Source organism: Xiphophorus maculatus, chromosome 20, assembly GCF_002775205.1.
Source record: "Xiphophorus maculatus strain JP 163 A chromosome 20, X_maculatus-5.0-male, whole genome shotgun sequence".
Lineage (NCBI taxonomy): Eukaryota > Metazoa > Chordata > Actinopteri > Cyprinodontiformes > Poeciliidae > Xiphophorus > Xiphophorus maculatus.
The window spans coordinates 309632-321942 of record NC_036462.1 but is presented as its reverse complement, the minus strand read 5'-3'; the positions used below and the strand labels follow the sequence as shown (position 1 = coordinate 321942).

Below are 12311 nucleotides of genomic sequence, written 5' to 3'. Positions count from 1 at the left end.
CAGAATAGAGCGAGAGCGGCAAGATACGGGGATGAGGAAAGACGCTCCTTGGAACGTGGAAAGGTTATTGATTTGTCCTGCAATCAGTTCCTGCTCTTTGATATGCAAACGATCTAGTGTGAGTTTACAGCAATCCTATCAGAATCATTTCACAGTTCTTAGCCCCTCACGTCTCTTCGGAGTCCTGTGCCTCATTAGGCCAATGTTCTCTATTACCAGCGTAATTAACATCTTTAGTAGCTAATCATATTAAAAATATTTTTCTGCTGATCGCATTGAGATCTTCACCTCAGTTATTTTTCACAACAGGAATAAATTAAGAGTAAGCATTTTGCACACAATGTATTAACAATCTGGCGCTTGAAAGGAGCACTTCTGCTATCTGTAGGGATGTTGATGAGAAGTGGGGGCATGGGTAAAAGGGGGATCATGTGCAAATCATTCATTTGGCAGTGCTCATTTTGAGAATGACTTTAATTAATTGTAATTCTAGATGAATGGTCTCTCCCATTTACTTTGCGGTTCAACCAACCACACATCCGCAGGCTTCCTTCACCACACCGAAAATATGTGGCTTGCTTTACAGATTTAAAAAAAAAAAAAACAATCCAGACACAGAGCTCACAGAAGCCTTTCCATATTTTGTCCCGTTCCAACCTCAGATGTCTCTGTGTTTTAAACATTGAAGACATTGAATTGGGTATAATTGTGCAAAAGTGAAGGATCCACTTTGTCAGAATTCTTTTACGAATAAAGATCTGAAAATTTTAGGTTGCATTTACACCCAGCCCCTCTGATTTAGCACTTAATAGAACCACGTTTTGTTTAACTAACAGCGGCAAGTCTGCATATGTGTGCATAAGCTTCAAATATCTAGAAACTTAAATTAAGCTCCAGTCTTTTATTCAAAATTACTTAATTGCAGTCAGAGTGAATGGAGAGTGTCTGATCAATTTTCAAATTTCGTTGATTGAACTTTATCTAGACGAGTCTCGTTCATAATTATTTTTTTAATACAAACTATTTAAATTGTATCTTTGTTTAGGGGTCCTAAACTCCAGTTCCTTGCATTTTTAGTCTCAGCTCTTTTTCCGGTATTGCCTTCAGTAATATTAATTCCGACCAGTTTATTTTTGTCCACTGAAGAAAAGAATCCCAATAGCATAATGCTCCCACCACCTTGTTTCTTAGTGGTTAGCATGAGGTCAGGGAGGTTTGCATAGCAGATTTTCCACTATGGATGCACTGATATGAAAATTTAGGCCAATATCAATGTCAAGGTAGAAATAAAAACCATTTGCTGATATCAGTTTTACTTATTGAACCAGTACCAAAATGTTAAAAATAACCAACATTGGCCGACACCAATGCAGATGCCAATATATGGTTCTCATGACATTGTTTATTAGCTAATGAGGCTGCAATGGACTTTATTCAATGGTATGATAGTAAAAAGTACAGAATCTTTACCCCAAAATGTGTGGTATAACTTGACAAACTGCAGAAAACCTCAACGTGTATGAATACTTTTGCACTGGATCCTCCTAGTCACTTCTGAATTTTTTTTGTTTGAACAAAAAGACCTTACCTCATTCTTTGTATCAACTTTATCCTCCTTTCTGTAACGTTCTAAGTCGGAGAATCAGACATTCACAAGACGGACACATCTGCCAACTGGGTCTCCTGTCTTCATGACACGGAAAGTCATTTGAATAAACACAGAATTATCCCATCTCAATTCTTGGTCTTAGCCTGAGCGTCCGCCATCACTTGCAGGCATTGAATACATACATCCTGTTGACACCTTTCCAGCAAACAGAAAAATTCCTCCCTGTCTTCAGGTGATTTTTACTTTTTTTTTTTTGTTCAAAGCAGTGCGAGTGCCACAGCGTGCTTGACTCGTTAAATGAGGTTTAAGTCGTCTGTGTCAATTGGAGGCGGTGCAGAGCCTTAAGTATTTTGCACATTAATGCGCTTTTGAGAATATTACCCCCGGGTCCTGTTTTTCAAGGAGACAGAGGCTGGGATGTTTTCCAGTGTTGCTATTCTGAAAGTCTTTTTTGTTTTTTCTTCTTCACATCTCTGTTGTTGGGAGACAGTGACGATGATTATTCAGATTTCATGCCTTGTCTGGATGTTAATTTACTCTAGGCATGAAATGTGCGTGAATGCCAGGGATTTGTGTATACAAACACTCTTTGAATCACATTGAAAAAGAAAATGGAAAGAGAGATGAAGGCAATGGATGGGAGGGCTGTTGAGATTCTTGTTGTACCCTGTAGTGGAGTATTTCCTAATTAATACTCCAGCTTTGTTTACAGACGCTTTGATTTAATTAGGCGATGAAGAAGAGCATTGGATTAGCTGCTAATTGATTTAATTATCCAATTTGTTTGTCTCAGGCATGATTCCAGCAGAGCTCCAGCAACTGTGGAAAGAGGTGACGAATGCCCACGTAAAGGAGGAGCACAACAATGGCAGCAGCAACAATGGCCACCGGGGCCTCGACTTGTCTTCCTCGGCGGCACCAAAGAACCCGGTCCTCAACCAGCATGCTGCCACCAACGGCCAGTACATGAGTCACAAAAGAGATGGGTGAGTCTCGTTTGTGACTACAATGTTAGGTGGTGGAGTTCTTTAATACTAAAACATATTCTTTTATAGATTCTTTCTGAGGATGCATTCACACTCACCCTTTTTAGTCTGCTTTAACTGGACTCTAGTTTGTTTGCCTAGAAAGTCCGGTTTGTTTGGGGAACTGTGGTCTGCCTAAAAACCTAGGTTTCTGTTCAGTTTGAAGTGAACTCTGGTGCGGTTCGACCGCATATCTGAACGCCAAGCAAACCAGAGTCTGCCCCAAAATCAGGAAGTGGCATAGCGCAGGGCATTCTGGATAAATACAACCAAATACAACAACAAAAAATAAAAACGTTCTAGTCTAGCGCTAGTGGAAGAAATGTCTTGTGGTATTTTACAAAACAATAGAGAAATTCTCCAACTGCTAAACACCACTATCATTGCCCAATTTCTACTTGAAGCACGATGTGTACTGTTGACTCATTTATGCATACACTGAAGAAATAATTCGGCATTATTCCTAAAATGTAAAGTGTAAAGTTCATATTTACTAAAATACTACATGTTATAAGATAATCTGTATTCTTGGAAAATGTTATAATTCTCTTAATGGATAATAATTGTCATAATTTAGTTTAAAGATTATAATTCATTCAAAAATTTACTGGACTGTTAGCTATTTATGTCATCAACATGTCCTCTGCTGGGCTCATCATGGACAAAAAAAGACCTAATTTTTATAATAATTACAACTCTTATGAGATTAACTAATAGTGTACAGTGGGTAGAGAAAGTATTCAGACCCCATTAAACTGTGCCAAATCAATGTAAGTATTTCCTTTAGCACATGCAGAAATGAGCCAACACTATGCATCGTGCAGTGACAGCCACTCCATTTTTTTTTACATTTTGCAAAGGACGTTGTTCTCAGTGTCTATTTTTTTTTTATTGTTGTTTGTTTTGTTTTGTTTTGTTTTCTTCTGTGGTTCTTGGTGCAATGCCCCCCAGGTGAGGAGAGGAACGGGTTTCTCAAAGGATTTGGTTTGTTTGACAGTACAATATGAAAGCAAACCGCACCAGCTAAAAATGTAACAAATGTTGCAATTTTGGTCCCCAATCACCATAATCCTCATATGTTCAGAGACTTCTCAGTTATGCAACTGTGTGTATGTTTTTATTTTTTTCAAGGATTGACAGTCATTTTCTGTTCTTTTGCACTTGGTGGTTTTGTTTCAACTCCTGGTGAGAATAAAGTCCTCTAGCAGAACATACACAGCTGAAATGCCATCCACTTACTAACAAGAAAGACTTTGACTTAATATTAATTTCCTTTTTCACTTTGCATTCACTTGCCCCAGTCTTGTCAGAAAAGAAAAAAAAACACACATTTCCTCATATCTCAAGAATTTGCTGACTTGCAGACACATATTGTTAGTTTCTGTTTTAAATTAAACATAACGAGAACAGAAAACTATCATATGGCTGAAGGAGAAAACAAACTTGTGTTGTAACATTCAAACACAGATAAATCATCTATGAGAGATATTTGATTCTGAGTAGAGTGTGTATGTGAGAAAGAGGAGAGAAAATATGTCTTTAAGGAAGGAATTAATTTGGCATTTACACGTTTGCTTGTTTTCTTGCACACAAGAGTGATCTTTGAACTGTCAGCTAGGAGCCTCCAGGCACCATGAGCTCACCGCTGAACATCTGACTTGTGCTTCAGTGATCAAAACTAAGTGTCAGTATGAAAGTGATGCAGATGAAAACATATTTAGCAAAGTAAGTCAGGTGGCCTGTGGCCTGTGGGGGATGCTGGTGGGGAGTGATCATCAAGATGATGTTCTCTGAATAGCCAAGGGAGAAAAATAAAATATAAAACGATGCCGGTCATATTTATTCACACCTCCACACAATGGAGAAACGGCACACGGGCGTTCTGCTGCATGGTAAGGGGTTAAAGAGGTTGTGAAAAGCCTTGAAATTACTTGACTTTTTTTGTTTCATCTAAAAAAATTAAAGTTACATCCTTTGTGTAATTGTATTCATTTGGGAGAAAAAAATAATCAGAAATATCTGTTTTTGCAAGAATCGCTGCTGCCTCTGAAATTCCATTTGAACATAAGTCTCACAAAATTATTTTTAATTTATACATTTTTAAGTTTTTTAATACTTTCTAGCAACTTCAAATTAACAATCCATGACTTTTTGTGGGAATAAATAATATGTGACACTAGTGCCATCATCACATCAAGGATAAGGGCTAAAAATGTCCAAAGCCAGCTATATTCATCAAAACTATTAGCTGTTAGCAGTAAGCAACCAGGTCTTATTAGGAAAAAGACTTGTGTCCTACAATCGAAAATGTAAACGTGTAGAGTTTTCTTCTTACTGTAACTTTGTAGTTTGTCAAGATTGAACTTCTCAGCAATGAAAGAAAAAGTGTGACCACCTCTCATGTCAGTTCTTACAGCCTAATTCATAATTGCTGTGTGGGGTGCACAATGAGTTTTTCAACTTCTGCTTCTTTTCTGACTGATCTTTGTACAAACTAGTGCTTTATCATCCCCTAAGAGGCTGAAAGTGTGGTTGTTTGGTTGAGGAACACATATTATGAACAGGAGTGAAAGATTTTCTTAGGTCTAAGCGGCTCATACACAAGTACTCATATACATATACAAGTCAAATTTGCAAGTACTTTGGAAGACGTATAATTCTGTGGGCCTGTTTTTCTCTAAAAGACCTTAAAATCTCCAATCTCCAATCTTGTAAATGCTATGTGTAGTATTACAACAGCTCTGGTAGATTTCTATTATTTGCTGCTCTTTGAGGTCTAAACTGCAGTAAAGTCAAATCTAAGCATTCATTGTTGCATCAATAAACCCACAGGGTTCCGGCCCTTCATTGTCAAACTGAATGTCTGTGTTTTGACAAATCGCTTGAGGACGATATTGACTCACTAACTCCATCACACACTGTCGCAAAAGCAAGGTGAGCCTTGATGGCACCAAAAGGCAGGAAGCAACCCGAACTTGAAGGCTCCATGAAACATAAGAAAAGACATAATGCAAGAGCCGGCAGCACCGCTGCCTCGCGCCGGCTGTCAGAGATTAAAGAAGATGTCAGTGGCAGTTTAACACGAGCTTAAGTGAAGAAGGCAGTCTTGGTCTGAATATTTTCGTAGCATCTTTAGCTCTGTCATAAAAAAAAGAGCAGGTGATTCTCCCCACACCCCATTTGTTCATGGAAGCGAATTACCCATGCGGACTTTCAAAATGCTCAAATTACCAGGAAAGCTGTGCCGAAATAAAGTGAGCTACAAAACATTCCCCCATTAAGTGCCGCATGATGCTAATTTAGATCCATGCACAACCAATAATCCTTTCTCGTTTTAATTTTGGCAACGCATATATCACGCAAGTATCAGAAAGCGTCCTGGCTCTCTTTTGATGATGCGTGCTCAGTTCTAATCAAACTCCATGGGAGGAAGAATGAAATATTATTAAGTATGATTATTCTAAGCAAGGCTCTGAGAAGAACGTCTGTGTTATAATCCTGGGATTTGAATAATCAGGTTGAAGATAATGGGGCTGGGCCGATCCTGGGCATAAATAGAGAACATCCACTCATCCTCCCTGCACTGAACTTAATGAACTTTTAATTTATGCGGTTTTACGTGAGTCCCTTTGTCATGCAACAGAAACAAGCTTTTCTGCAAGACAGGGGCCCCCGGTTTTTCCTTCCCTGACTGACTTCAGATTAGTTTACAGCAGGCCCTAAGTACCATGTACTTAGTTTCATGTGTCATATAAAAATCTGCCCAGGCACAACGACGCCTGCAACTAAAACCTTTAAGTGCATCCACAGGAATCACTCACGGGGCTTTGCACTTCCGTCTTAAGGAAGGCAGAGAAATTCAATCACAGCTCGACTTGACACACTGAAGACAAGGCATGTGTTCCTCCTGCTTTCAGTTGTTGCTAGGAACATGCTGAGAGAGGCGGGAGGCGGGGAGGTGTGTTTGTCTAAATAACGTCCCTGATACGACCCAGAGCCCGAGTCACTTTATCTGTCAGGCGGTGTTGTTTCCATGTCAATGAATGCATGATGCATAGATGGCGATATACCCCAGTGATCAGGGTCATCTTTATTCGCTGATTTGCTTATTTAAATCAAATGCCTGATCTGTATATGACACCAATTCCCAATCCAGAGCTGCAATGGCTTTGCAAAGAGGGAGGTAAAAAGGGAGGGGTATCTTCACAAAGCACTTGGCCCACTTTACTTCCCAACAACCATCAGTAACAACAGCTCAGGGACTGTAACACAGCAGTCTGTTAAGGAGATAAATAATCAGATTTGGCAGCGCTTCCCATCTCTCTCTCTCTCATGCCTTTCATTTGTCTTACACAAGAAAAAAAAGCTAATTAAATCATTTAGGGTAAAGCTTGCAGTGGTACCAGAAGGAGGGAAGAATCCAGGAAAGATCTGGAACATTAAAGAGGGAGTGAACCGGAGGGGGAAGAATATAAACCTGACACTGCTGTATCGACAGGGCCCTCTATCTGACTTCAATCCTGGCGGATTGAGTCTGTCAGATGGGAGGCCGTAGATCTTGACTTATCTATGGCCCAAATTGTCCATTCAAAGTAAGTGGGCATGAAAACAACTGGCCTCCAGCTGTCGGAATTGTCTTAGTACATCCTCTTCTTTCCCCCTGGAAGCTTTTGCACCTTGTCAGCGTCTATGTGGACATCCTGGTCCTCTAAAGGAAGCTGAAGGCAATGAAAGTTTAAACCTCACTGCTGTTGTCATTAGAGTATTTTTGAACAAAGATGCTTTAAAATAAGAGAATAGAGGATTACTATTTAATGTTTCATGGTGTGGAAATTGATTGAATTTCAACATTTGGAGGAAAAAAGAGAAATGAACAGAATTTGGGGAAAAACAATTACCTGTAATGAGGGTGTAATGAGTTCCTGCAATATTGAAATGTTGAAATGTTTCTCGTCAAAACAAAGTCTGGTCTAATGGAGGGTCATCTAGTCAGTCTGACACTCTGTTCCATGTGGTAACTCTTCCTTTAACTTTCCCTTCATCATTGTTTTAAGCAAAGGTGTAAAAAAGTAAACATTGAAATTTGACAGTTTTCTTTAATGTAATTTCTAAGTTTCAGAGTCTTATTTTGAAGTAAGAGAGGAATGTCTTTGAGTTGCCCTGTTGTGTAGTTAGCAAAGCCTTTTGGAAACACCTCCACTTATTTTGAATTGTTTGTGTGGCAGCATTTTTTGGTACAAAAAAGTGCTATTTTTTAACACTCTAGCTCAAAACCAAATTTACAGTGGACTTCCAATATTCTCGGGGTTAGGGTCTGCCGCCTCCGGTAAATAGCTGAAGTAGTGAAATACTTCACAGCACTTTTAAAAATGCTTATAACTACCTATTTTAATAGCTAACAGGTGTTCGTTTTCGTTACTACAGGGTAGTCCACCTTACTTAAACTAATCAAACTTGGGCTCTGTAAAACCTTTACTCTGTTTTGGAAAATCAAATAAGTTTTCTCTAAAACTTTGTTTAAACTTTCTCATGAACTCAATATATTGGGCTGTATAAGCTATATAAGTAAATTAATAAAAAATTAAATAACAACACTAAATTTTTATTTGCCACCTTTCAGATTAACTTTAACATTAGTTTGATTTTTGAGTCTCCTGCTAAGAACATAAAAATAAATGCTCAGTATTTAACATTTCAAAAGTGCTCCAATTTAGTTGAAAACCCTGATTTAATCTGATTCTGTACCACCAAAACCATAGTTCCTACATTAACAATGGAACTATTCTTAATGTAGGAACTAAATTAAGAATAGTTCTTAGATGTCAGTGGCAGTTTGAAACAGACACAAACTGCCACTGTTTGTCAAGCCTTCTGTTTCTATTCGAAACACAATGTTTCGAATAGAAACATTCTTCATCTTTCTTCATCTTTCCAAACAGATTAAAGGTAAAGCTCACAAACTTCACATTTAGATATTTGAGAAGACTTAAGTATTAAAAACATTGAAGTGTAACAAGAAAACAGTAAAACATCCTTGTCTATGGAATCAGAAGCTACCTCAGCGTTTTGCTGTTTTCTGATTTGTGAAACATTGTAGTATTAAAACTTGACTTGAGTGAACACATTTTCAAGATGAATGTTCTTCACAAGGATTACATTTTTAATTGGTACGTCGGTTTGAGCGCTATTAATATCAACCTGTTGTAGTTGATCTGTGATGTTGCTACCACATGTCAACTACAAAACCCTGAAAAAACAGCGGTTAATTATGTCTTTCTTCTGGTTGGATTGTAATGACAGGAGCCCCTGTGTACGCTGAACTCTTCTCCGATTACAGTAATGTACAGTAGCTCATTTCATATAAATTCTGGCATCTTATCATTGTTTAGGCAGCCGCAGTTCAAAAAGTCTCTTCTGCCACCAGCCAATCACAGCACTTTGTGCTCTCTGATTCCTTGCACACATTGCATTTTAATATTTTGTTAATACAGAATTAACCAACAAGCCTCTCTCTCAAAGAATGGAAAAATAATTGATCTTTTTAAATTAAAAACAGCATCACCTGCACCAGGCCGCACATTTCCTTGTTAAAAACTCATTATAATTGGTTGTCTGCCATCTATTTATCAGCTGTATCAAGACAGAGGTCTTAATGTGAATGCATAATTCATAATTGAATAAAGAAAATCAGATTTTTGAAAGAGGGTGAAAAAAATTTCACTAACCGGGTTTATGAATGCTCGACTGCTTCCTAATTGCTACACAATTATTGCATGTAATGAACAATGTGAACTCTTAAGTAAGTAATTATAACCCAAGGAAACCTGAGCTGACCTCTAAAATTTCCTCCTTGACGTACAGCTTTGCGAACACTGACCCAAATGATGCTTTAATTTAAATGCTTGTTTAATCCTGCCAAATAAGCAAATCTTTCCACTTTTATTTTATCTGCCGATTTGTTTTTAGATCTTTTATTTTTTTTAAACCATGCCACATGAATCATGTTCCAAAAGCTAATCCACCAAAGTGGTTCAGCACAAATTGGGCATTATTTCTTATTGAATACATGCATATCAATGAGGTAGGGTTATTCTCATGTGGGGAACACAACAGTTTGTTGTGCCATGAATCTCCTTATCTTGTCCTTCGGTCTTAAAGCATGGGCTCATGCTGGAGAAGAAGCAGCAGCAGTGTGCTTCTGGCTCACTTGCCATCCACCAGAAGCACAGGTGGCAGCAATGTAGGCCAGTCCCCCAGGCTCTTGTATTTGAAAGTTGTGTGTCTTGTGTCCATATGGCCGCCTGTCCCCCCTTTCTAGCAGACACCGCTGCCTCTCCTCTCAGTTCTGATCGTGGTTAGCTGTGGTTCCACACCTCTGCGCCATATGGTAGATGTTGTAATGTTTGTTTTTCAGCGACATTCCCGCTATTTAGACTGATAGTACCAATCTATCCCAGTAGACCTATTCTTGTCAGCCCCCCCAGGTGTCATGAATTGGGTCGGGAGATAAATTGGTGCCAGGTGGGGATGTTTACATCTTCCCTGCCTTGTGGAAGGGTCTGGATTGTGTCTCAGGCCTCCGCCAGGTGGGGGGGCTCTTGGATGTGACACAGCAGGGAAAAGACCGTCCCGATTAAAGAGAATTGCAATGTGGTTCAGTGATTCTAAATCACTATGTATTGATCCAGTCAGGCTCACACAATGAGTGTCACCCTGTTTTAAAGCAGGGAAGAGTAATGATCGCACAGGTAAGCTGATTCTGGCAAAGGCCAAAGTTCACAAATGAAGTAGAAGTCAATTCTTTTTCTGTGAAAACAAGACAGAGTACACACAGAGAAGATTTGGATTAACAACAGAAACTGTCATCTTTGACATTTTGTCTTTTTTTTTCTCAACCTCTGAGTGAAAAGAAATTGAGATTATTTTCCTTTTTTTTTCAATCAGAAGTTTCTGTCTTGCAGGTCGGTGCTGGAGGAGCCATCCCCCCACAGTCACCCTCTCTACGGCCATGGCGTCTGCAAGTGGCCCGGGTGCGAGGCTGTTTTTGATGATTTCCAGTCATTCCTCAAGTAAGTAAAGCGCAGCGGTCAGAGGTATGTTTTCTGTCTCAGTTTGTTTGTCTTTTTTATAGGGAGTGGGGGGGGGTCGATTACATGTTTTGTGACCCCTGGCTACGCAGATGCACTGCAGGTGCAGCCGGTTGTTATTCCTCAGTCTGTGTTAGCCTGCTCTTGAAAAGGGCAATGCAGTGGGGACTCCTTCTGGGAACTGCATGGGCCTCTAATTCCTGTGATAAGTGCAGTTCCCATGGTGACCAGGGGCCATTTTTCCCAAACAAACAACGGTGGGATGTTTATCTGTGGCAGCTCGCGCTCAGGGAGCCCTGCCTGTTTGCCCTTGTCACCGGTCAGAGGGAGTGCTTTCCAAATTTTTCTTTTAGTTTGCCCTTTGTTTGGCTCATGAATCTCCTGCCTTCCATCTGTGCCTTAAGGTTTCTTTCTGTTTTTTTTGTTGTTGTTTTTTTTTTCACAAAATCAATACCAAACCAGGGTTTGCCTGGGGCTTAGCAGGTCCTGGCGCTGAGGCGGTCCAGAAGTGGGCCGCAGTGTCTTTGTATTAGAAGATGTTAAGTTGACAGGAAATGTAAAAATATTACTGGATAATTATGCTACTGGAAGATATTGCAGACAATACTTAAACCCACAACTATAGAGTCTTTTAAACAACAAATCAAAAAAATACAATTTAAACACGGACCACAGATATGGAAATGTAACATTTGTTTAATGAGAATATCAATGCTGTTATCTATGCTGTTTCAGCATAGATAAATTAAAAGATTTTAAATGTTTTAACATTAAAATTTAAGATTTTAAGGAGCTGGCAAGTTTGCTTTGTAAAAGTTCAAAAAACAATCTTCATAGTTGGATTGTTTTGTTACCATAGCAACCATTTTACGCTGTCAGATTAACTTTTGAGTTTGAGCTCTGTTTGCTCACAAATACATCTCAGCAAATTACAGTTATTACTGATTGCTTTTAAGATTGGCCAATTAAACAACGCCCCCATGTCTCAGATTTCACTAAATCCATGGTGAAATGCTGTTGGTGGTGCTGATGCTCTTAGCAGCAAAAGGGGCTCATACTGTACATCAAATTCTGCTCAAGGCCTCACAACCCTGGACTTGCCCTGCATGATGAGCTAAATCTGTACTGTACTGTACACCTCTGCCAGATACAGAGGGACAAATAGAGAGATTTAATTTATATGGTTTTAGTAGCTCTTCCAATTTGTGTCTGTTGAGTTTTTAATAAGGGCCACAGAGACTGTTTAGGTTGCTCGAGCTTTTTTGTGTGATCTCCACGTGCCGCAACTCTACCTGACTGTAAGTACACAAAGCATTTGATATGATGCCTTTTGATGCATCGTGTTGCTGCAAAAATGACAAAACTAATGATAAAACAATAAAAACCAGTGTGTTGAAGGACTACGAGGTGAACGCGAAACTCCTCCACTGGCTGAACCACCAGCTCACTAACGCACTGTCTAACCGGAAACACATACATAAACTTTTATCAAGACACAGAGACATGCGCTAGGCAGCATGTGAGATGTAAATGCACACACCACATTATTCCTTGTTCACAAAGTCATTCTCACTGCACTCTCAATATGCT

At 39.2% G+C, this 12311-nt stretch overlaps 1 protein-coding gene across 7 annotated transcripts in view; it reads left to right on the top strand.

Moving 5' to 3' along the window:
* foxp1 (forkhead box P1) overlaps positions 1-12311 on the top strand; it is a 308396-nt gene that overhangs the window by 250370 nt on the left and 45715 nt on the right. For all 7 annotated transcript variants that reach the window (XM_023325335.1, XM_023325333.1, XM_023325331.1 and 4 more), the window contains 2 exons: positions 2403-2595; positions 10596-10703. In XM_023325335.1, the coding sequence (XP_023181103.1) occupies positions 2403-2595; positions 10596-10703 (301 nt within the window). The remainder of the gene's footprint in view (positions 1-2402; positions 2596-10595; positions 10704-12311) is intronic.